Source organism: Schistocerca gregaria, chromosome X (assembly GCF_023897955.1).
Source record: "Schistocerca gregaria isolate iqSchGreg1 chromosome X, iqSchGreg1.2, whole genome shotgun sequence".
In the NCBI taxonomy this organism is placed as follows: domain Eukaryota; kingdom Metazoa; phylum Arthropoda; class Insecta; order Orthoptera; family Acrididae; genus Schistocerca; species Schistocerca gregaria.
The window spans coordinates 591,064,315-591,091,606 of record NC_064931.1 but is presented as its reverse complement, the minus strand read 5'-3'; the positions used below and the strand labels follow the sequence as shown (position 1 = coordinate 591,091,606).

Below are 27,292 nucleotides of genomic sequence, written 5' to 3'. Positions count from 1 at the left end.
TATCCACTTACATCAACATCTGATTTTGATACATTTATTTAAAAAAAACTCATTGACGTATTCTGGTGTTTCTTAAGTATTTACAATGGATTTGACACCTGGAGTTGCGACTACCCTTTGCTTTCTGTCTGTTAAATATAATTTAAACCATTTAAAGGCACTATCATTCTTTCTGTACCTTTCTGTACAAAAGGTACCATCTATAACATAGCTCATTAATTTTTAAGGATTGTTTGTTTTGGCAAAGACTGATATATTTCTCCCTCCTGCCAAGAAAATTTGTAGATTGTCAAATTTTGCTTTGATCTTTTTGTATGATTCAGAATGAATTTTTTGTGTGCCATTTGGTTTGCTGCCTTTGCCACCCTTCAAAATACAGTTTTATACTTTTTTGCATGGTTTAAAACTCTACATTCTTATCACTTTGCAGTTGATTATACAACTGTCTTTTTCTGGCATGTGACACCTCTGTACCAGCAGTTATCCATTTCAGTTTGTCATATTTCTGTGGCAGAATGTGGGAGGAAATATTTCAGTAAAATTTCTCAAGAAATCTGCCACAATCTTTAGAACTTGTAGTACAGTGATCCACTGGCCAGTTTACTTCTTTAAGCCTAAAGTAAAACAAGTCTGTATTTTCCTACAGCCATTTTTCTAATGGTTGTTTCATTTCTTTTTGGTAGCTCCAAAAACAGTGCAGAACAATCAAAAATACCTAAATCAATGCAGAATTTTTTATGTGATCATATGAATAATTTGTCAGAATGTTATCTATTCAATTTGCAGTTTGTTTACTCTGTCTTGTGAATTCAGTGAAGTTTAGCTTGTAACCAAATGCTTGAATAAGATCAATAAGTTCTGTTGATTCATTGGATTCCTTTATTACACTTATGTTAAATCAACAGCTATAATAGTCCTTTTCTTATGCTCTTCTTTGCTTTTGTATTTCTGTAAGAGACATCTTACTTTAACAGAAATACTTTTGTTGCTTCTTTTCCTGGGATTCTGTATCTCAAAATTATTACAATATTTTGTCCATCTAATTCTGTACAGCCCCATTCAAATATGTCATCATCATTTAGAAAATGAAAGTCATCTCTTATCATCTCTTACCTTACGTGTTAAAGAATTTTTAGTTAGTATACAGGAACTTCCATGAATTTTATTACTTTTACAAAAGGTACCATCTATAACATAGCTCTCTAATTTTTAAGGATTGTTCGTTTTGCCAAAGACTGATATATTTCTCCCTCCTGCCAAGAAAATTTGTAGATCGTCAAATTTTGCTTCTTTGCCAGTCCTACGTTTTGTATGTAAGCCATTTATGTTTAAATGCATCAAAAATGATTTTTTAAAATAAAATGCATTTTAATTATCAGCTGTTTATTTGTCCCATTAGTCGTCTACTGGCTTTAGTTATTAAACATCCAGGATTTACAGTACAACAGATTAGTTAAACAGTATCGAAATTATTGAGTGAAATTGTACAAATATGTGACATAATTTGTCTTAGAATACTGACAGTCATATCTCATATCAAATAGACAAACATCACTGGAAAAACAAGACAAACAACTACTCTAATCAATTTAACTAATCTGTTGTACCCTACATGCTGGATGGTGGTTAATAACCAAAACCAGTAAATGACTAATGGGAAAAATAAACAGCTGTTGAATCTCACCTTAAGGACAGCAACAAAAATGAACTACTGTTACCTATTGTTTTAAGAATGGGTTTCCTTGATGTATTTTTACATTTTGTTCCTTTAGGTAGCTTGTAACCTCCATCATTCACATTGGGATTCTTTTGTTATTTATATATTTACACATCACTAAATATCTTTCTGAATTTTGCCAACCATAACCTGTTTAAATGTAGGCCATCCTGTGCTAAGCAATGTGTGGTTATAAACATACTTGGCTCTCTACAAATATTGTTCCTATGCTATTACACTGTTCTCTGATGCTGTTGATTATTTTGCCTATGTATTTGTTGCTCACTGATCTTTTATAGAGAATGCCACTCCTGATGCTGGAAATACATTTTTCAATGTTGTGATCACATTTCTTGTTTCATTGATGACATCATTTTTGCCGTAGCTTCGAAGGTATTCATCCCCACATGGATAAAAACTGCTTTTTAATTTGCATTAAAGTTTACACTTTCTGTTAGTCTGTTTTTTGCTTCAAGAACATTCTTTAAATGCGTATTTAATTATGAGTACTTATCCTTGGGTCAGTTGTGCGGCTTGGAGCTACAACATTTTTAAGCATAGAATCTCTGATTATTAGAAATTCATTCTTGACTCTTTGTCCTACACTGTGTGTACTGTTTTTATATTTTATGTTGGTCCACTTATATGTTTCTGTTAGTTTTGTACACTGATTGTTATTTGCAATTTTGTCATTCACGCCAGACTGTCACAGTATTGAAGTCTGTTTTATCATGTGCACGAGTTGTTGTGGTTATATTTTGTCACTTTGTTGGTATTTTCATCAGCTCTTAACTTTTTTTTCATTTTTGAGTCTTGTGTCTTCTTCTTTCAAAAAAATTATTTTGTCTTTAAGAACTTCAGTGTCTCTCTTCAACAACTTGAAAATTTTGTTGTTAGAGCTCACTGTGTTTATCAACTACTTACATTCACCATGTCCACATACATGTCACAGTCAAGGAACTCATGATTTAAAAATTTTTAAGTTGACTTTGCACACTTCTCATGAAACCAGAAGTTACTCTTCACACATAATACACCTATTAACACCCATTTTCACATATTTTGCATGCTGAACCACTATATGTAAGGTTTTTTAGTGGAAATTGAGGTCTCACTGCACTGGCTTGTCAGTGCCATCTTGGCTGTGCATTATTTGTTTTGTCCAAAACCTGTTTTAAGTCATCAGGGCTTTGCGTTTTGACCTGCTGGTTTGTTCTCCAGGGCTTGCATTGGCCTGGTGGCTGTAGCAACTCCATCAAAATGAGGAATCAGTGTATTATGTTTGCTCTTAGTCTCATTCTTTGCCCTTGTTAAACCCAGTTGATTATAAGATCTCTGTTTCTTGTCTCAATAGAGTCCTCCAAGAGACAGTCCCAGAAATGTCAGTTTTAGCCAGGTCTCTGATTCAGTTGTACTCCATGTCATGTATTTCCTAAATGCAGTATAAAATAGCTGAACACCTACAGGCCTAGGGAATCTGAAATCCTCATAAGTTTTGACATTGTCTCCCTCATTACTAGGAGTCCCTTGCAAGAGCTTTAGAGCTTAGTGTTAAAGACTTTGGAGCTTAGTGTTAAAGATTGGACTGAGAGAGCACTAACCTTTACAAATATGTGCTAATCTCCACATGATCTTCTTTTTAGAGGGGTATAATATGAGCATATGGAAAGGATTGTATTCAGCAGCCCACTCTGACTGTTGCTAACTTGCATAAGGAAAACTTTGAAGATGTATGAGTGAAAACTTGCTCCATGGAATCAACCAGCATCTTCCTGTATGTTAACAATACCTTCATTACATGGTCACATCGAAGAGATGAACTGAATAGATTTCTCACTCAAATCAATTCCAATCACCTGAACATAAAAATGATGGATGAATGGAAGCTTGCTCTAAACGTAGGAAAGTGTAGGCTAGTGCAGATGAGTAGAAAAAACAACTCTAATGTTCAATACAGTATTAGTAGTGTGCTGCTTGACATAGTCAAGTTGATGGAATATGTAGGTGTAACATTTGCAAAGCAATATGAAATGGAACAAGCATGTAAGGACGTTAGTATGGAAGGCAGATGGTAAGCTTCTGTTTGTTGGGTAAATTTTAGGAAAGTGTTGTTCATTTGTAAAGGAAACCATCTATAGAACACTAGCACAGACAGTTGTATTCTGGAAATACATTACATGGAGTACAACTGCACCAGAGTGCTGGCTGTAATGTCACATTACTGGGACTGTGTCAGCAAGAAAACTATTGAGATGCAAACCAGGGACCACCCAATAAATTGCATCGCTGGCTACAACCTCCACAATGTTTAGGTCCCTAAATTGAGTATTATTAGGACAATTAATGAGAGTGTCACCAAACATACTTCTGCACTTGATGATGTGTAACAGCACACTGGGCAGAGGAGGGCTGTAGGGGTGAGGATATAAGCAGCCTCGAAGTCACCAGACTGTGATGCTACTTCTCTGTAGGCACCAGTATGAAGATACTGATGAACTTACCCAATAAACTGTTAATGTTTAATGAAGATATTAGCTGTAAAATTGTACTTTCTTGGGGCATACCTAGTGTTACTTCCATTCGTGTTGAGCGGTTGCAACACCATAACATATAACATAATGGGATCTGGGACTCAAAATTTTCCTGAGCCAGTAACATATTTGAGGAGATACTCCACATAATTGAACCCTTCCCCCCAAAAAGCGCAGACCTCCTTACAGAAGTTTGTCCAAGAGAGCTCATCACTTCTTAATCTTACTCATGTGCAAGCTTCGCCTTGTGTAACCCATCTTAGGCTGCATTCACAGTGACTCTGACAGTGAACACTAGGTACTATCACTGGAGGTTGCCTGATAACGTCAGGCGATAGCTTGCTCGCAGCAAGTCTGATCTCCTGCATCAGTTTTTGGGGAGATCAAGGTTAGGTTATAATCTATTCTGTTAAGGAGGTTAGAATATATTTTACCGTTCATGTATGTGCTGGGTGCCACAAAGCCTATGTGATTGGAGGTGAGTGCTGCATTGCAGATTTTGCTATTAAAAAGATACTGACTGCATGTGAGTGTGTTATATCTGTCTTGAAAAGAAAGATGCAAGTACTGTACTTTCTTTCCACAGTTATTGGATTAACCAGCAATGTTTTATGAATATGTGAGTTGAAGAGAGAGATTTTATGAGATGATTTGTGATGCCACTGGAAAATAAGATTATATTATGCAAGTTGACCTTCAATGACATCATTCAGCATATGTGTGAAAGAGAAAGATAGAATAAGGTGCTCTGAACACATGAAGCACTGAATAGTTGGAAAACATACTCCACATTTGCGACCACCCCCATAGAACAGAATCACCACGCTACTGGCATAAAAATGCTAGTAAGCAGTAATAATAATTTGTAGATAGCTAATGCCCACCTACCAGGGGAAAAAAAATAAACACACTACAGAGAGTCTAAATGTAAGATACACCACCCTTCTTCCTTGAACAAATTATTGTTGAGGTTATAATTTACACCTAAAATTTCCAATAAAGATTTTGCCTGCTTGCGATTTCCAGTAAATCTGGAATTTCATTTCATAGATTCCGAACTATATCCCACTTACAAAATTTTTCTTCCTCAGGATTCCACGATTCCTTTCTTGGACTAAACTTACCAGCTTCTTCTGACAGTCCATATTTCATTTGTGAGAATGTCAACCAATTTGACAGAAGAAAACATATTGATTTGAATTTCACTGATTGTCGTCTGAAGTCTATATGTTTGGATGATGAGATCGCCTACATCATGACCATACATGTAGTGGCACACTGATACAAAAACATCAGTTGTCAGCAACTGATGTCGGTCATCAATGGAGTGTGCCGATATTGGTGCCACCATGACTGCAGCCTAAAGGTTATTGTCATCCAGAATATTGCAGTGTATTTCTTGTCAGAAAGTAACAACATATCTCAGTCCCTATATTAACCAGCTATAGGACTCTTCAAGTATCTGGATATTATAAAAGACAAGGTTGAAAAAATGTCAGAATAAACACACACAATTAGTTTTAACAACAACTATTAATACAAATCATAAAAACAATTTCACTAGTGTATTATTGTTATTGTGGTAAGTCTTCAACAACAACACAGTTTTATTGGACATCGATTAAGTACAAATAAATTGCAAAATATAGTAGATCCTGACACTTCAACTATACAGAAATAAAGACTTTACAAATCTTAAAAGTACTCTTGTTATTTCCTGAATAACTCAAACATTAATGATGATGAACACTAAATTTGTCAGAGTGGAAGCATTCAGTTATGAACCACTCTCTGTGTCCACACACACTGTCAGTTCACTCACAGAAGGCACAACTTGTGACTGAATGGAGGCAGGACCACATTACTAACTGCGTACAAGCCAAACATCAACTGCAGGGAATAACAAAGTCCAACTCAATGTTCAAAAACTAGTCAAGTATCTTAATGTCATTAGAAGTATGTCCACATGATCTGGTGCCTGAGAATTTATCACTCTGTGCCACACTTGGTGACCTCACCACATATGAGCATATTGATTGCTCTATTGATACATCTGGCAGGATTACAAAAGTTAAATTTTTGACATATTATTGCAGGAGCTTTGCCACCAAATCATACAAAGGTACTCATAAAGCTTTATTTTTTTTTTACAAGTGCTCAATATGCTCCCCTATTCTGATACTACAAGTATTGAGTTACTGATAAAGTTTGTCTGATACACAATGTAACATCTTAACATCAGTGTGTTCAAAAGCTTTGCTGATGTGAGCTCATAGCTGTGGTATTTCTACTGATAAAAGTGGTGCGGACTGTGATTCTTTCACGGTACACCACACAAAAAAGATTGCATAGGGTTAAAACAGCTAGTCATGGAGGTCATGACAAATTTGTCTACACATGTTGAATCATTTCTTCAGTGACTGTTGTTCAACGCATAGATTTCTCTATATGAGACGACATGTAGCTGTAAACTGTTGTATATCATTATTGTGTGGACTTCACACTTGTTTGATCTTCGTACTATTGTACTAGACCAATGTGAATTAAATTTAAGCACATCATTGGCTTTCTGGGCAACGGCCTTGCTGCAGTGGATACACTGGTTCCCAGATCACCAAAGTTAAGCGCTGTCGGGCGTGGCCAGCACTTTGGTGGGTGACCATCCGGGCCACCATGTGCTGTTGCCATTTTTCGGGGTGCACTCAGCCTCGTGATGCTAACTGAGGAACTACTCGACCGAATAGCAGCGGCTCTGGTCAAAGAAAACCATCATAATGACAGGCAGAACGGTGTACTTACCACACGCACCTCCTATCCGCATCCTCGTCTGAGGATGACACGGCGGTCAGATGGTCCCGATGGGCCACTCGTGGCCTGAAGATGGAGTGCTTCTTTTTTTTTTTTTATTGGCTTTCTGAGCACCTGTCACCACTTTTACTGTCTTTTAGTATCTATGGTTTAGGGAGAAAGCCAGAACTAATGCAACAAAACACAGTTTTATGAAAATGCAAATTATGGCCACCATCAGTGTCTTAAGAGCTTGTAAAGTAACACACACACAAGGGGCAGGCCGACCACACGTTGGCCCGATCTGCTGCAGGAGTAGTTTCTTCCGCAGCCTCTATGACGCATTTGACGCAGCGTCCGCCCCCACACGGCCGCTCCCATAGGCCAATCCTAACCGTGAGGCCCCACAATAGTTCTTGAGGTCCACACAGGAACAGCAGCTTCGCTACTTAGGGTGTCTCCCTCCTGGTAGATGTAACCAGAGATTTGCAGTGCAGTGCAGTACACACACAAGGGATGCCAAGTGTAAAGTACTCTTGAGGGTATGTCAGGAGCAATTGTGCATTTCAGTAAATAATGTCCACACTCACTATTCTTGTAAATATGTAGCTGTCATCCCAATTGGTTTCTTCACTGATGGCTACAGGCTCTTACATGCTTGCAGTAAACAGTGCATAACAAAGTGGCATATGGGAAAGAATTTAGTGCTATTAAAATTGATATTAAGGAGTAGTATTGGGATGCCACTGGATTTTATTTCTATTTATAGAAACGGGAGTGAGTCTTATCATCATTCATGGCAAATTTTGCAGATGATAATCATATCTAGAGCACTGCAAAAGACACAGTAAAAATCTCCACTCGATCTTAGAATTCACGAGAGATTAACACAAGCTGGCACAAGAATGTCATTGAGCCAAATTTTCATCTAACTCTTCCTTCTCTACACGAGATCAAATTTTATACATTGATTCATGTATTATCTCATCAGGAACCAATCATAGACTAGTAGTGAGCTATCTTTGCAATTTGGCACCTGTCCTCTCAGGACACACTTATGACTGGTCCATGCTCTCCACCAATAAGCATTGATCTGTAATTAATATTTCCTGATAAATTGACTGATATTGATATTATTATTAACAAGGTGTCAAAGCTAGTAACCTCATCAACATGGTTGGAGCTGTATATTAATATTTAAACAACAAATATAAATAATGAAAGATTTGCTTCTTGGTGTCCAGCGTGGTAGGTGAATCCCCACTGTCCCTCTGTGCTCTAGTACGATATGGCTCTCACTCGCCCAGCCGTTCTCGTGTTATGTGAACGGTGTATCATTAGGTGAGTCTGCATTGTGATCCTACCTACTCACTAGCCTCCCATAACAAAATCTTCCTGTACTGTGCATTAAAACATAGTTACAAAAATGTAGTAAATGTTGGCAGTGATGGAGCATAAACACCACAAGCTCTGTAGTACTCATATTTTATTCTGAAATTGCAAAAGTGTCACAGCAAAGAGTTGTGTTGAGGAAGGCCTTTGCACTCTTGTTCTCACTTAAAAAACCTCTAACAGTAGTGGACACACAGTTCTTCACCTGTAACATTGTTTTCTTTGAAGTTGTGACTGTGTTATGATAAATATTTGTTGTAGCCTCCTGTCTTTTGTCCAAATATAATTTCACACTTCAACTGCAATATTATAACAAAAAATGCTATGTATTGCCTTGTTTTAATCATCTGGAATAACTGGGCGTTACTACTAGTACTACTACAACTGAACAATAATAATACAGACAACAGCCGAAGGAGCCTTGGTACCAGAATTTCATGTTTTTAAAAGTATTTTGGTGGTAGCTTAAACTATATTTGCATATTTTTTCATGGTAAGGACAGTTTTATTTAATTTCTTTTAACATATTTTAATTATTAAAACATTAATACATTTTACCCATATCTGAATATTAAAAATTTTTTTGCAGCCCTTTGGAAAAAGAATGGGATCAAAGAAGAATAACAGCACACTTTATGTAAGACTGCTGTTTGAACTAGCAAGAGTCATGAAGACATCTGGAAGAGCTGTGTTTTTAACATATGACAAGGGAAATTTTGTAAGAGTAAGTTTCTACTTTCTGGGGACCTCAATTAAGAGTTTCAGTTTGAGTAAAGTATACATTGTTTTCAAACTGCTTGTGATATAGGATAGAATAAAGTGTTCATACATTCTATCTTCTGTACATTGAATTGCCTTTGATAACTCTGATGAAACCTGTGTATTTATTTGCTTTTATTAGTGAACCATGTCAGGTAGAATAGGGATTGTACTCTGAGTAAAATTACTTTGTGATTGACATTTCTGTGTGTCGAGTGGTAGGGGTTGAGTGTCAGCCAATTGCAGCTGTGTTGCCTGTTCTGCAGGCATGAGCAGCAGAGCCTTGCCAGGTGATGCTGCATGCAAGGTTTGGGAGGAGGCCAGACAAGCAGGCCGCAAGGGTGGGAGGGGTTTGGAAGCAGAGTGCACTATGCATTGATTTTTGCAATATCTCTTGCACTACTATAAAAACATTTGTATGCAACTGAGGCAAAACTTTATCTTGTGTTGAAGTTTGTAGTTTGGTAAAAGTTTTATTTTCTACACAAAATTGTGAAAATACAATGTCAAATTGACAGGTCATAAATAATCTACTTGGTTAAAAACTTAGTCTTTCTCATCCTACATTCTCATATCATAACTTGCCTTTAATGGTCACAGTTATTGTGATGATTTGAAATAAATGTGAATTCGGAGAGCTGGCAGTGAAAAATGAGGTAGCTTTGCATTGAGTGGACTTTGTCATATGTTACTGTACATGAACTGCAGCCATCATACTGAAATCATTTCAAGAGTGGAAGGAGAGCCATATCTTCTTATAGTGTGGACTAAATATATAAACCACTGTGCATTACAGTCAAGGTTGCCCCATGCACTGTGCCGAATTCATGTTTCATTTCTGTTTCTTACGTGGTTTATCCCATCAGTCACATCCACAATCTCAATTGTCATTACAGTTACAGTGTGCTGTAACAAAATTAAATGGAAAAAAATCATCTGTGTGACATATTACTGAAAGAGTAAAGCCACTGGACTGGTAATCTAAAAGTTGCAAGTTCAAATACACATTCATACTTTTAAGCTTGCTTGCTATCTTTCTCTAAGAAAATTATTTTTTCACAGTACGCAGTCAAAAATTAATGGCTATCATTTTAGTTGCTATTAACCCTTTTACTAGTTGAACAAACTGTTTTGTTACTTTATTTCTACATGCATGGATGTAAAAGACTGGTAATTTGCACGAGTCATTATTCCTTGCTTTTAGTTGTTGTTTGATTGCATTAAAACACAATGGAGATATGTGTTGGCTAAAAGCGGAGAGAACTGGAATCTGTGAATTGTTTCTGGTATCAGAAGAAAATGCATTTAATTTTAGAGTAATGTCCACAACACAGAAATGTCATCTAGGCACAGAGTCATCAGAAAGCATATAAGTATTTTAATAGGAATTTGATGTAACGTCTTTCTGCTGATAAATTAGATGACCTGTATAACAGAGTCGAAACTTTCAGAGCAAATATGGTAATAGACTAATTATGCAAAAGGAAGAGAAGCAGCACTTTGTTTGGAAATCAACTGCATGCAGACTATTATAGCAACAGAGATAAGGCTGGCCTTCAAATCCCTGCAACATGGTGGGAGAAGAAAAAAGAAAGAAAGTGGCAACAAACTCAGCTTCATTCTGCCCTTGAAACTACATTGATCATGTAGCAGTTCTACAGTGTGGTGCAGTGAATTGTGTTGTGTGATTATTTATTGTTATTGACAGTGTTTTAATATAAGAAGGAAGGAGAGGGACAGAACATCTCAGGATGGTTGCTGTGTGACTGCAGCAATGTTAGGAAATACACAGAGTGAGATAAAGACAATGGTAGGTCCTTGCTACCTCTCACTAAAGTGATAAACAGAACCATGGTGCATTAAAAATTAACAGAAATAGTATTGTGAGAGTAGAGAGAGAAAATTATGCAAGAGCAGAAGAAACTGAGGCTGGACATCTCATCTAAGCATACAGGAAAGAAGAGAGTATTCAAGTAGCATGTGACAAATATCAGTGATCTTAGGGGAGATTAATTTAGATGTCCTATTTATAATTACTCTTCGAGAAACAAACACTCAACCCTTGAAGAACTGAAGGCTTTCTTAGAAGAAGCAAAACATTTTGGAGGCAGTAAATCGTCTCTGTGAAATGTAGTACATTACTTAGGCTTGACGTATAAACAAAATTAACGGAAGAAAGGTCATAATGGAGAGAGGTGATATTGTAGCATGGCAGTGTCGATTTTTGAGTGTAGTATCACAGGAAAACTTTGGTTGTATTGTGTGGCTCAACTTGGATAAATGCAAGTCATTCAATGAGTACAGCCTGATAGTTGATACAGTAACTGGCACCATGTCACAATCCACTGGCAAAGGTAATAGACTGATTCTTTTCCAAGCAGATAAATCAGCAGGGTTTGTAGAAAACTGTATGTTATTTAGATAGAAGCAAACTGGTGATTACCTTTAAAAAATAAATGGAGATACATTTCAGTAGTGGTTTAAGGACTCACTTCTGGAAAACTTGGACAAGCCTTCAGTTATAGTTATGGACAATGCCTTGTATTGTTTGACTATCCATGAGAAAGTGCCTACAATAGCTCCCAGAAAACAAAAATTATCAACTGGCTAAAATAAACAAATAAAAAATAGATTCTCATACAAGACAGCTGTAGGAAGAGTGAATTACTGGATCCCATGGCTCATAATAAACTTCTTTGACCTCTGTGTGTTGTAGATGAAATGATGAACAAATATGATCATAAGCTCCTCAGACTGCCACCACACCACTACCAATTCAGTTCTATTGAACTCAAATGGCCTCAAGTTAAAGGTTATGTGGTAGGGAACAACAAAAACTACATGTTAACATAAGTGGAAAGATTGACAAAAGATGCTATTAACCGGACTTCATCATCAGATTGGCATATTGTTGTAAGACAAACTAAAGAAGTGATGATAAAAGCATGGGAGAATCAGTGTGTAGTGAAAAATGACACTGAACTCAACTTATTATTTCATTAAATTCTGACAGCAGTTCTGGTGACCACCTAGATGAAAGTGAAATTGATTGAGATATAGGTGGCATGCATCTGTTGGTGGTATAGTGTGTTACCAAAAATTCAGTTGTGTTCATCCCTTACAATTTTCTCCACTTATATAAAAAATCTGTTACTCTGTGATATGTGTTACTGAATCCTCATCTTATTGCTGTTATTCACCTATAATGAGAGAGAGTGCTGTATATGGAGGACTGATCAAGTGGAAAACATACAAAGGCATGTTTGCAGCATGGTAGAACTACTTCTAAAAGGCGAATATTGCAGCTTACTTTTATAAGCAGCATTTCACAAGTGTTTATTTTCAGTGTTTTAACCTTGTGCAAAAGCCATAACTTTATTGCATAAATAAGTAACATAGATAGTGAGCAGAATTACACGTAATTTTTATTAACCCTTTCACAGGTCCGGGGTTACCAGTAACTGTATTTCTTTCCTGCATTTATATGAATACATTGTCTCTGTTATGTACACTCCTGGGATCTAGTGATACCCCGCTGCACAGGCTGTAGTTTCTGTTTGTTGTGAAATAAACCTTTAAGGGCTGTGGGAAGTACACATCCTATCAAATATCATTGATCTAAAGGTTATTGGGAAGTATGATTGCCAACAAAGTACTTTGTCAAACAGACATGGGAAGGATACTTACTACAAAATTGGGAATATGTCTTGCCACATCTGGATGCTTCTGACATCATGTGATACACTGTACCAAATACATAAAAACTGTTACAACAGTTAGTTTATGTTTGTTGTGAGATCACTTATATTGTCACTTGGGAAGTCTGAAAAAGTTGCTTCATATCTGCAGTGGAAAATACACCATCCACCAAAATAACAGGTCACAAAATGGCCGTGGGAGATACTCATACTACCATATTGTTTAGTCCTAAATCTCAAAAATAAAATTACCAAAAAATATAGTCAATTGATCACAATTCTAATACAATAGAAAAAAAAATTAACTTAGCTGAGTTGCTACAAAATGCGCACCAGTGGAAGGTTAAACAAAACACTTTACATGTAGAAATTTAAAATTAAGTCCTGATGTTCAAAAATTTGTATGTCCTGGCTTTGCAATTTGTAATATATCTGCAGCTATCTGAATGCATAGTGTTACACAAATTAAAATCTGCTAAAACCAAACAGGTGGTATTTTACAAATTTCATAATTTAAAAAATGTTTACACACACACACACACACACACACACACACACACACACACACACACACACACACACACATATGTTGACCCATACACTGAAATAAATAAATTTAACAGTTTGTCTGTGCGGGCGAGAATATTGCTCATGAGGTAACATTTTATAAAATTCTTGTAAATTCCTGGATTGGACAATCAAGTGTTACACTGTAGGTCTATCATTTCAAATCGGAAATATGAGGTCATCAGCAGCCAAAATGGTGAGCATGACCTGACAAATAAAATGAAATAAGTCTTCAGTCACACAGTTTTTGAATTCATTGAATTCAATTACTGAAACATAAGAAGTCATGCCTGGTCTAAAACTGACTTCCTTGAGTTCCAGGAAACATTACATGTCATAAACTTGAAGCCAGTTTGTCCATAGGTTGGTTTGAAAGCATCAGTCTTGTCTGTCATACCTGTTACTAAATGATTCTCCCCTTGCATTGAGAGACTTGATGAATTCAAATAAGTTGGTGATGTTTGGCATAAAAGTGAAGCCCAAATCGGACAATCATGGAGATCCTTGCTTTCTTTTCCACTTCTCTCTAGGAATGTTGGAGTCTTGTCACACAAATTGAGGAACCTTGTCATGATTTATTGATTACTTAACCATCTTCGAATTCGGCTATGACATCAGCCAAGAATTCCTTAAATGTTCAATCTGTGTAACAGAGTGTAGTTCACTATATGGAAAAAAAACTTCATTATATCATTTACTTCAACTGACCTAGCACGTAGTGCCTCTTGATATAACAGACAATGAACTGCAAGTATCAACAAGCCCCAAATAGATTCCAATTTATCCCTTATCACACTATCAGGACCACTTCACTCTCCCCACATTGTTGGTGTGCCATCATTTGTTACGCTGATGAGTTTTTTTATTCCATTCCAAAGGAATATGTTACCTTCTCCACAGCATCAAAATTATTTGTGCCAGTAGCAATTTCCATGAGTGAGATTAAATTCACATAGTCCTCTGTCATTTCTAGTACGGTGTTTACTAACTGCACAAAAATTGCAACTCTGTGCTGTGGCTGACATGTCACTGGAATTGTCACATGCGATGGAAAATAAAATGAGCCTGGGTGCCCTTTGAGTCAACTGATGCTGTGCATCTGCAGCCAGTCAGCAATGTGGGATTCCATGGCATGACGAGAAAGTACAATATGCTTGAACTGTGCAACTTCTGGATTTCTGAAACCAATAAAATTAATATATTGGTTTTCCTTTCAGAACATGGATATTGAGCTGTGTTAGTAAAATTTTTGGTCTTTATTACCTATTGTTCTGACACATAATAATATTATAAAAAAAACTGTTGGTCAACTTCACCAAACTCGGAGGTGAAGCTGACTGATTGTTATGAGACAATTGTAGATTGTTCAAATAATTTACGGGTTTGCTGAATTTACGGGTTTGCTGCCGTGTGACGTCGTCGACCACTGCCTAAGTGGTCAATGACCTCACCCAGCAGGAAACCCATAAATTATTTGAACATTCATCGACCCATCTATATCCATACTCCGCAAGCCACCTGACGGTGTGTGGCGGAGGGTACCTTGAGTACCTCTATTGGTTCTCCCTTCTATTCCAGTCTCGTATTGTTCGTGGAAAGAAGGATTGTTGGTATGTCTGTGTGTGGGCTCTAATCTCTCTGATTTTATCCTCATGGTATCTTCGCGAGATATACGTAGGAGGGAGCAATATACTGCTTGATTCCTCGATGAAGGTATATTCTCGAAACTTCAACAAAAGCCCGTACCGAGCTACTGAGCGTCCCTCCTGCAGTTTATCTATCATCTTAGTAACGCTTTCGCGATTACTAAATGATCCTGTAACGAAGTACGCTGCTCTCCGTTGGATCTTCTCTATCTCTTCTATCAACCCTGTCTGGTACGGATCCCACACTGGTGAGCAGTATTCAAGCAGTGGGTGAACAAGCGTACTGTAACCTACTTCCTTTGTTTTCGGATTGCATTTCCTTAGGATTCTTCCAATGAATCTCAGTCTGGCATCTGCTTTACTGATGATCAACTTTATATGATCATTCCATTTTAAACCACTCCTAATGCATACTCCCGGATAATTTATGGAATTAACTGCTTCCAGTTGCTGACCTGCTATATTGTAAATGATAAGGGATATTTCTTTCTGTGTATTCGCAGCACATTACACTTGTCTACATTGAGATTCAATTTCCATTCCCTGCACCATGTGTCAATTCGCTGCAGATCCTCCTGTATTTCAGTACAATTTTCCATTGTTACAACCTCTCGATATACCACAGCATCATCCGCAAAAAGCCTCAGTTAACTTCCAATGTTATCCACAAGGTCATTTATGTATATTGTGAATAGCAACAGTCCTACGACACTCCCCTGCGGCACACCTGAAATCACTCTTACTTTGGAAGACTTCTCTCCATTGAGAATGACATGCTGCGTTCTGTTATCTAGAAACTCTTCAATCCCATCACACAATTGGTCTGATAGTCCATATGCTCTTACTTTGTTCATTAAATGACTGTGGGGAACTGTATCGAACACCTTGCGGAAGTCAAGAAACACAGCATGTACCTGGGAACGCGTGTCTATGGCTCTCTGAGTCTCGTGGACGAATTGCGCGAGCTGGGTTTCACACGACCGTCTTTTTCGAAACCCATGCTGATTCCTACAGAGTAGATTTCTAGCCTCCGGAAAAGTCATCAAACTCGAATATAATACATGTTCCAAAATTTTACAACTGGTCGATGTTAGAGATATAGGACTATAGTTCTGCACATCCGTTCAACGTCCCTTCTTGAAAGCAGGGATGACCTGTGCCCTTTTCCAATCCTTTGGAACGCTACGCTCTTCTAGAGACCTACGGTACACTGCTACAAGAAGGGGGGCAAGCTCCTTCGCGTACTCTGTGTAAAATCGAACCGGTATCCCATCAGGTCCAGCGGCCTTTCGTCTTTTGAGCGATTTTAATTGTTTCTCTATCCCTCTGTTGTCTATCTTGATATCTACTATTTTGTCATCTGTGTGACAATCTAGAGAAAGAACTACAGTGCAGTCTTCCTCTGTGAAATAGCTTTGGAAAAAGACATTTAGTATTTCGGCCTTTAGTCTGTCATCCTCTGTTTCAGTGCCATTTTGGTCACAGAGTGTCTGGACATTTTGTTTTGATCCACCTACCGCTTTGACATAAGACCATAATATCTTAGGATTTTCTGCCAAGTCAGTACATAGAACTTTACTTTTGAATTCATTAAACGCCTCTCGCATAGCTCTCCTCACACTACATTTTTGTTTGTCCTCAAGGCTTTGGCTATATTTATGTTTGCTGTGAAGTTCCCTTTGTTTCCACAGCAGTTTTCTATCTCGGTTGTTGTACCACGGTGGCTCTTTTCCATCTCTTACGATCTTGCTTGGCACATACTCATCTAATGCATTCAATTTGCCGGGAAAAGTAAGGTCTCAATTGTAGATTGTTTTTGACTTTGGGGCAACTTTAACTATTTTGATGCTGTATCAATACCTCAAAAATAAATCTGCCATAATAATTAAATTTTAATACTGAATTCAGATTAACGTACAAAGAAAGCTTAAGGACAAAAAAAATGCGATCGTGAATTTGATTTTGTGAAATTCCAAAGAAACTCACACACCCCTTTACCTTAGCAATAAGAACTGGCTGTCCACCTTGTGTTTTACCATGATCATCTTGAATGTTGTTTATCAGGCCTCCTTTGGGAATTTTATGCAGTCGGCTAGCCTTTTTAATGCTTATTTTTCCGTCAAAATTTTGTTGAGACACAGTTCTAAAACATCCAGACTATGATTTCTTCACTCCACCATTAGACTGTTATTGACAGTTGTTGCTGCCTGACACTGTCACATTGTTGCTGCATTCATTAGGTCACATTCCTGCCATGTTTACAAATGTTTGTTCATAAAAGAAATACTGAACAAACGATTCCACTAAGAATTTGCAAAATTTTTATTTATGCCTCTATAAATGAGTAGGTTGGTGAAAAGAGTAGCAGCTATTTCAATATCAAGACCTCTGATAGAAAACAAGTCCTAACCGAAGAAGGGAAAGTTGAAAGATGAAAGGAGTATATAGAGGGTCTACGCAATGGAGATGAACTTGAAAACAATATTATAGAAAGAGAAGAGGACATAGAAGAGAATGAGATGGGAGATATGAAAGTCTGAGAAGAATTTGACTGAGCACTAAAAGACCTAAGTCATAACAAGGTCCTGGGAGTAGACGATATTCCATCAGAACTACTGATAGCCTTGGGAGAGCCAACCATTACAAAATTATTCCCTCTGGTGTGCAAGATGTAGCAGACAGGCAAAATACCCTCAGACTTCAAGAAGAATTTAATAATTACAGTTTCAAAGAAAACCAATACTGATAGGTGTGAAAATTAACAAACTATCAGTTTAATAAGTCATTGCTGTGAAATAGTAACACAAGTTCTTTACAGAAGAATGGAAAATGTGGTACAAGCCAATCTTTGGGGAGATCAGTTTGGATTTCAGAGAAATGTAGGAACATGCTAAGCGATACTTCCCATACAACTTACTTTAGAGGATAGGTTAAGGAAAGGAAAACCTACATTTATAGCTTTTGTGGACTTAGAGAAAGCTTTCAGCAATATTGACTGGAATGCACTCTCTGAAATTCTGAAGGTAGCAAGAGTAAACTACAGGGTGGGAAAGGTTATTTACAGCTTGTACTGAAACCAGATGGCAGTTACGAGTCGAGGGACATGAAAGGGAAGCAGTGGTTGAGAAAGCAGTAAGACAGGGTTATAGCCTATCCCTGATGTTATTCAATCTGTGCATAGAGCAAGCAATTATGCAAACCAAACAAAAATTTGGAGTAGGAGTTAATGTTCAGGGAGAAAAAATAAAAACTTGGTAGTTTGCCAGTGGCATTGAATTCTGTCAAAGACAGCAAAGGACTTGGAAGAGCAGTTAAATGGAATGGACAGTGTCTTGAAAGGTTGATATAAGATGAACATCAACAAAAGCAAAAGCAGAATAATGGAATCTTGTCAAATTAAATTAGGTAATGCTGTGAGAATTAGATTAGGAAATGAGAGACTGAAAGTAGTAGAAAAGCATTTCTGAAGAAGATAATTTTTTAACATCAAATATAGATTTGTGTTTGGAAGTCTTCTGTAAGGTATTTGTCTGGAGTGTTGCCACATATGGAACTGAAATATGGATGATAAACAGTTTAAACAAGAAGAGAATAGAAGCTTTTGAAATGTGATGCTACAGAAGAATGCTGAAGATTAGATGGATAGATCATGTAACTAATGAGGAGATACTGAATGGAATTGATAAGAAAAATAATTTGTGGCACAACCTGATTAGAAGAAGGGATTTGCTGATAGGACACATTTTGATACATCAAGGGATCATGAATTTAGTATTGGTGGGGAGTGTGGTGGAGGACGGGGGGGGGGGGGGGGGGGGGGGGGACTAAAAGATGAATATGGTAAGTGGATTCAGAAAGATGTAGGTTGTAGTAGTTATTTGGAGATGAAGAGGCTTGCACAAGATAGAGTGGTATGGAGAGCTGTATCAAACCAGTCTTTGGACTGAAGACCGCAACCACGAATAGATATATATTATAAATAAACTTTCGTTATTGCTCTAGTTATCATTGTAAAGAGGTGTCAGTGCACGACATACATAAGACCTAGACATAGAAGCCTTTATATGCCAGTTGAGTGAATAAAATTCGTAGTGTATAAAAAAAGTTAATACTATCTTTCCTTCTGAAAATGATCAGTATTCACATTGAGGTTCAGAAAACTGTATATTTAGCCATTGCCATGAATTAATAACTTTCAAAAAGTAAATATATTTAACTAAAATAAAAGATTTTTCATTACTAATATGTAATTATTTAACATATAAAATTTTTTAAACTTTTCAGGCAACTTCACCCAGCTTGACAGTTCTTTCCATCACAAAATGGCCTTCCAGTCCATGCAGTTTTGAAAACTGTTTGGTAACTCATTTGTGTCAATGGTCCTTTGATGTCAGCTTCCTCCCATATATATATATATATATATATTTAATCAATTATAATTGCAAATTGCACACAAAATGATGACTTTCTTTCATTGATATTGGTAGCTCTCTTTTTTTATTTAGTTACGTCTTTATGGTCTTCTTTCTTTAAACCTTCATGATATATCACTTGTAAGATTTCATCACGTCTTTACTTACTCTTCACTCAGTTTTCCCATAAGGGTGACCATTTCTGACAGCATTCTCCCCTGTTCGTCAAAGCAAGTGCATCATATTTTCTTTGTGTCTGGTGTTGTAATGACACTCCAGTGAGTGTTTTCCTCCAGTCCAAAGTAGTGCATTGGCATTTTAAGTTCTTTGCATGGTCCTCAAACAAATGAAAAAGTAAAGCAGTTCCCATTTTGCATTTCACAGTGTGGGTTCTTCACTTTTTCTTTTTCTGGACAAGTGCAGAGGCATTATTATTACTAATGCAGAATATATATCCAGTTCAACACTACTAGTATTGCTAGCAAACTGCTTGGCGTGTGATATGGCCACTGCCTTACTCTAGCTGCACCTGGCCACAGCCTTCCTTTTGCTTTTTCCTTCTCACCCCTGATCGCTATGCTCAGGGAGATAGACAGGCATGCAGCACAATTATTTGCATTCGCGGAGCACTGTTTGGCCAAGCCTGCTGTAGTGTGTCAACATGGAAATGTGACATATATGATAACACCACTGGTGTAAGTGGTAGGTATAGTTCATCTGAAGATCGTGTTTGTAGGGACTTGGCACATGGTATCTGAGTCATATAGAAGCAAGTTAATACAGTGAATACATTTGACTGACCCCCTAGAGGGCACGCCGCTCTTTGGTGGGTTCATGCTTGGCTACCAAATGGCCCCAGCCTTTGCAGCATCTTTTCCGTTCCACACTGCATGTCTCTCCTCTTGCTGTTCTTTTTCCCCTCCCTTGGGGAAAATGTCTGGGTTGTTTTTGGAAATGTATTCTGCGTTTGTGGTAGTCAATATCAGAATACTGTCCACTGTTCCTTTCTTTTTTCGTCGTTCTCCTTCTCCTACCCATCCTCCACTTCGGCGTTTGAAGTTCTTCTTTTTCTTTCTCCCTGTGTGCTCCTGAAGGCCGGCCCACGCGTCCGACGCGTAACAAGTGACATGTACGGTTCGCACATACTCTTTGGTACAGGCCAGACCCAGGGAGGTGTGGTTACCTGAACTGCTACCTTCCCAGATTGCTGATTGGTCCCTCTGTCAGGTGTTTGGGAGGTGTGGCCTGAGGTGTGAACAATCACCTGAGGGAGGTGCACCCTCTTCTGAAGGGGGCCCCCAGTTGGAAGTAGCATGCCATCTGAGATGCTGGCAATCATGGGGGATTTTCTCAAAATGAGCCAATCATCTTCACAGTCAGTGGCTATGAAATGTAAACAGAATGAGGCTGATGATTCAAGAACCCTCCCAGCTGCACCAAGGTTCCTCATGGTTTTACGTACTGAAGGTGGTCAGTTCTTCTCTACGGTAAAGCCGCTTATTATTCAGAAAGCTATTGATGCAGTTGCTGGCCCTGTGAAATACTGCTCTTGTTTACACAATTGAATTTGCTTTTGGAGACTACTTCTGATTCACTGAGTCACAAGCACAACAACTGCTTGCAGTTTAGCTCCTCCATGGCTATCCTGTTTGGTGTCGAGGCCCATCGAGCACTGAATTGTTCCTGTGGTGTTATTTACACTAGGCTGCTTGATGGACTGACTGAGGCAGAAATCCAAATGAACATCTCTGATCAGGGTGTCATTACTGTCCATCAGGTGATGAAAAAAGTAGATGCCTCCTTAGTGCCCACATGCACTCTCTTTCTCACTTTTGGTAGAGTGGTTCTTCTGTCAGTGATCAAAGCAGGTTATGAAGTTATCACAGTCAGACCATATATTCTGAACCCAATGTGCTGCTACCAGTGTCGTCATTACAACCACACACACGAGAGTCCTGTCGACATCCAGCCAAATGTGTAACATGTGGTAGGGATGCTCACGAGGGCCGTTGTCTACCTCCTCCTACCCGCTGCAACAACTGCAATGGTGACCATTCTGTCCCCCCCCCTCTCTTCCGTGATAATGCCGTGTATCTCGATGAGCGGTCTATCTTGGAGATCTGGCTGAAGGAAAAAGTGCCTTACCCAGTCACTCGCAAGTCACATAGATCCATTAAAATGGATTTATGGCTGCTCTTAGAATTGCAGCATCCACTTGTTGTCTGCCTTCAGGAAAGAAAATTGCGTCCTCATGACTCCTTTGAGCTCTCGCATTTCTTCCTGGTCCATTTTGATCTTCCGCCTGAGGTCAGCATTCCATCTCATGGGGGAGTTATGGTGCTCATTCGGGATGATGTTCGTAGTCAACCCATCTCCCCAACTACCCACCTTCAAGCTGTTACAGTTCGCCTTTTTCTTCCTCACTTGACTTTTTCCCTTTGTCCCGTTTACATCCCTCCGTCATATGATATCACCAGGACAGATTTCCTCAAGCTTTTTCGGCAGCTACCTCAAACCTTTGTGCTGCTTGGTCACTTTAATGTGCACCATCCCCTCTTCGCTGACCTTCTTAATCAACTTTATCTCTTCTGCCTTAACATAGGAGCACATACGTTCCTTTCAAACTCCACGCACACCTATTCCCATTTGGACCTATTCTCCTGCACTGTCCAACTTGCCATCATCTCGAGTGGTCCATTCTCTCTGACACATACTCGAGCAACCATTTCCCATGTGTTATCCATTTGCTGACTCCTACTGCGCCTTCCTGCACATCCAAATGGCACCTACTAACGCCAACTGGAGGCTATACTCCTCCCTGGCGACTAACATTATTTCCCCATTTGTGATTTCCTGGTGGAATATCTTACAGGCGTTATCCTTACTGCTGCAGAATGTTCCATTCCCTGCACCTCCTCTTTACTACGCCGTGTCCTGGTCACTTGGTGGACTGAGGCGTGCTGCAACGCAATTCGCACATAGAGACGTCCTCTCCGCATTTTTACCTGTCATCCTACGATGGCAAACTGCATTCATTATAAACAGATGAATGCACCGTGTCATCGCGTTCTTCAAGATAGCAAAAAAGCTAGCTGGATATCATTCACTAGTTCTTCCAACAGTTTGACTCCGTATTCTGTCATGTGGGCGAATCTCCAATGGCTCTCTGGGACCAAGATCCATTCCCCAATTTCTGGCCTGACAGTAGCAGACAGTGTCATTGTAGATCCTCTTGCCATCTTCAACACCTTGGGCCATCATTCTGCAGAGATTTCAAGCTCCTCTCACTACCAGCCCGCCTTCCTCCTTTGAAAATGAGCAGAGGAGGCTCGGGCAATACTCTTCTCTTCTCCGAATTGTGAGTGCTGCAATGCCGCTTTTACTATGAGGGAGCTAGACCATGCTCTCACTTCATCCTGATCCTCTGCCCCAGGGCCAGACACCGTTCACATTCAGATGTTGCAGCACCTATCTTGCTGTCAAGCACTTTCTGCTTAACACATACAACCGTAACTGGGCAGAGGGAATGTTTGCCACACACTGGCGTGAAGCCACTGTCATACACATACCTAAGCCCAGTAAGGACAAACACCTTCCTTCTAGCTACTGCCCCATTGCTCTCACCAGCTATGTTTGCAGGGTGATGGAATGTATGATTCATACCCATATGGTATGGTGCTCGAGTCTTGCAATTTACTAACCACTGCACAGTGTGGATTTCGAGCGTAGTGTTCTCCAGTTGACCATCTCGTCTCTCTCTCCACCCATGTCATGAATGGTTTTCTGTGGAAATCCCAGACTGTGGCCTTGTTTTTCGATTTGGAGAAAGCCTACAACACCTGCTGGAGGACTGATATCCTTTGTACTCTCTACACACGGGGCTCTTGTGGCTGCCTGCCCTGTTTGCTTGAGGAATTTTAAAAGACTGAGTTTTCATGATATGCATGGTTTCTGCCTTGTCGGACACCTTTATCCAGGAAAATGATGTGCCTCAGGGTTCCGTCTTGATCATTAACCCTATAATGGCCTGTCTCCCGGCGGGCATCTCCGGCTCCCTTTTCGTTGATGATTTTGCCATATATAGCAGTTCTCCATGGACTTGTCTTCAGTGACGTCTCGATCGTCTTCACTCATGGAGCATCAACAATGGCTTTTGTTTTTACTCTGACAAAACCGTTTGTATGAATTTCTGGCAGCACAATTGGTTTCTTCCACCGTCTTCACATTGTGGGCCTGCTGCTCTTCCGTTTGTTGATACTACAAAGTTCCTGGGGCTCATACTCAATAGGAACTCTCTTGGTCGTCCCACGTGTCGTACCTGGCAGCACGCTGTATGCGGTCCTTCAATGTCCTCAATGATACTTCTTGTGGGTGCAGATCAAACCACCCTCTTCCGTTTGTACTGGTCCCTTGTCCATTCAAAATTACAGTATGGATGTTTCATTTATGCATTTGCACATCTGTCCCTCTTATGCCGTCTTAATGCTATCCACCACCGTGGCATCCATTTGGCAACTGGCACCCTTTACACTAGCCCAGTTGAGAGTCTGTATGCAGAAGCTGCTGAACTACGGCTGTCCTACTGCCATGACTTTCTCTTCAGAGGATATGCATGGTGTTTGTCTTCCATGTGTGGTCACCCATCCTATGCCTCCTTCTTCAATGACTCCTTTGATTGCCAGTATGGCGTGTGTCCCTCCTCTCTGTAACCTCCTGGGGTTTGGTTTCAGCTCTTGCTCCAGCAGCTTAAATTCACACTACCTGCAACTTTCCCATGGGGGCAGACCCCTTCACCACCTTAACTTTGAGCGGCAGCCTGTGTTTACCTTGACCTTCGTTCACTTCCTTAGGACACTACTCCAGCCTCGTTCTATCGACTTCAGTTTCACGATCTTCTCATGAAATTTCGTGATAGTACCTTTGTGTACACTGTTGGCTCTCGGACTGACTGTGGTGTCGTGTGCTTTCGTCATTGTCAGCACATTTTTCAGCATCGGCTTCCAGAACACTGCTCAGTATTTAAAGCAGAGCTCTTCACTCTGTATCAGGCCACACAGTAGATCCGGCAACACAGGCTTTTCTATTGCATCATCCGCCCAGACACACTCAGCACTCTTCAAAGCTTCTGTGTACAGCCCACTGTCCATCCCTTAGTGCAACGGGTCCAGGAAGGCTGTCACCAACTTACTGTTGATGGAGCCACTGTGATGTTTATGTGGGTTCCTGGTCACATCAGTCTGACAGGAAATGAGGTTGCTGACACTGCTGCCAAGGCTGCAGTCCTTGTACCTCAATCAGGTAGTTCTTACTTTCTCTCTCTGTTGCCATCTGTCAGCACGTGGTGTCACTTTGACATTACCACTAGTCCTCCTTTCATGGGAACAAGCTCCGAGTTATCCTCTCCCAGCAGCTTGGACCACCTCGTCTCAGCCCTCTCGCTATGAGAAAATCATTATAATTAGGTTGCGTATAGGGCACTCTCTCTTTAGCCACTGCCATTTGTTAAGTGGTGCTCTCTCACCACTTTGTGCACATTGCACCCAACTTTTGACTGTCTGCCATTTCCTGACGGTTTTCTGTCTGAGTTATCGGCGGTTTTAGTGAACAATGCATGGGCTGTCGACAGTGTTTTACTTTTTGTTCATCATAGTAATATGGCGAAGGCCCTTTAAATTTTAGTTCTGGACCCCCGTTTCTCTGTGGCATATTTTACAGACCTTTCTCCGCGTCCCTATTTTTAGCTGTCTTCGCTTCTGTTGATTGGGATTGACATGTAATCATCCTTTTTTGTCTTCTTGTTGTACAGTTTTGACCTGGGCACATATGACCCTAGTTGTTTATGTGCCCCAAAACAAAACAAAACAAAACATTTTACTGACATAATGTAAAGTCACATCACGTTGGATTATTGACCAGTTGAAGTCTATATGTATTAGACAGTGGCTGAATATCACCCATAGTATCACTTCACAGCTGTGGAGAAGATTCTAGGAAGCAGGAAACATTTGGAATTGTATGTGCAAGGTTGAACACAAGCTACAATTTAAAACCATGATCATTACATTACATTACCTTTATATACCCAAAGACGTTCAACTTGCGCAGAAACACCCTTAGCTAGAGCTTTTCTGGCTCACTCTGGGAGAGCGTGTTAGTCAACAAATTTGAATATTAGGTTTACAGTGGTTAGCATGATGTTTCTGAGAAAGAGTTTATGGCTGTAATCCTATTGAAATATTCCTCAAGAAATCATAGACACCATCATTGAAACATCCAAATAACTGTCTTCTTGCTTACTGTAAACTAATTAGAATCTTTATTATACAAAATGGTTATCTGCATACTAAATATTAGTAGAAAATATGAACATCTTTTAGAAGTAGTCCTTCCCTACACAAAACTACTGTGACATTAAGACACATGTAATCTTATGAATGACATTAAAATAGAAAGAAACTTCCACATGGGAAAAATATATTAAAAACAAAGATGCCAAGACTTACCAAGCGAGAATGCGCCGGTAGACAGGCACAATAAAATAACACACAAACACACACACACAATTTCTAGCTTTCGCAACCAATGGTTGCTTCTTCAGGAAAGAGGGAAGGAGAGGGAAAGACGAAAGGATGTGGGTTTTAAGGGAGAGGGTAAGGAGTCATTCCAATCCTGGGAATGGAAAGACTTACCGTAGGGGGAAAAAAGGACAGGTGTACACTCGCGCACACACACACATATCCATCCGCACATACACAGACACAAGCAGACATATCATGTCTTTCGTCTTTCCCTCTCCTTCCCTCTTTCCTGAAGAAGCAACCATTGGTTGCGAAAGCTAGAAATTTTGTGTGTGTGTTTGTGTGTTATTTTATTATGAATGACATTAATATCATATGTGAAAACAAGAAAATTCCATACTGTTTTGTGTGAGATAATCTTGTATGTTACGTTTACACATCAGCCTTAACTGTGATAATTGCTTTTATAACCAGGAATGTAATTTGTTTCAGGCTGTATCAACAACGCATGGGCTTTTTAAGATGATAAGAATACTGACAGTTAATATTGGTGGACTGGCAGCTCGTCTTTATGTAATTCAAAGAACAGCAAAGGAGTACCAGGAGTCTCTGCCACTGGAAGTCAAGAAAAGGCGAAAGAAGAAAAATAAACTGGAAAAGTGATTTGTGCCTTAATGTAATGCCAAATAAATATTGGTGGCTCTTGGCTTATTTATCTTACCTTTGTCATAAAGAAATGAGTATTTGTTATGTCTTCCTAAACTGATGCTGAAAAGTAATGTGCGTGATAAGTGACTAGCCCTCGAGGTGCACAGCAGACCTGTAGTAACAGGTTGCAGATCTCTCCAGTATTTAAAGTGAAACCCAGTTCTTTGCTCCATTGGACAATATTTTTATCTGTACTGTACACAGACACATACAGTGTTTTCTTGTGATGCTCTCCTGTGTGCATCTAATGAGGAGAACAGGGCAAGTGCCATAACCCGATCTCCCAGAAACTTCACTCAGTGAAAGAGGAGTCAAAATAAATGAACATTTGTCAACCTTGTTTTGTGTTTATTTTTAATAAAGTTCATATTTGAAAACAGTGATTCACACAGGTTGGTAGAAGCAAACAAGGCCTTTATTATAAGAGCAACATTGACTAAGATAGGGTGTTTCCCCTGAGGGATTAGAGGCCAAAAGGTTTTGGGTTCTGCAACACTTTTGAGAAACAAATCATTTTTAATGATAGTATTTCAAGTTCAAGAACTGGCCTATCTATG

At 39.2% G+C, this 27,292-nt stretch overlaps 1 protein-coding gene and 1 pseudogene across 2 annotated transcripts in view; both read left to right on the top strand.

Moving 5' to 3' along the window:
- LOC126299400 (tRNA (guanine(6)-N2)-methyltransferase THUMP3-like) overlaps positions 1–27,292 on the top strand; it is a 132,274-nt gene that overhangs the window by 90,705 nt on the left and 14,277 nt on the right. Inside the window, exons 6-7 of one of the 2 annotated variants that reach the window (XM_049991274.1) lie at positions 9,017–9,151; positions 26,520–26,703. In XM_049991274.1, the coding sequence (XP_049847231.1) occupies positions 9,017–9,151; positions 26,520–26,690 (306 nt within the window). In that variant the 3' untranslated portion in view covers positions 26,691–26,703. Of the gene's footprint in view, positions 1–9,016; positions 9,152–26,519; positions 27,075–27,292 lie in introns of those variants that run through there. The other variant, XM_049991273.1, reaches the window with a different exon arrangement.
- On the top strand, positions 6,821–6,935 carry LOC126299746 (5S ribosomal RNA; annotated as a pseudogene).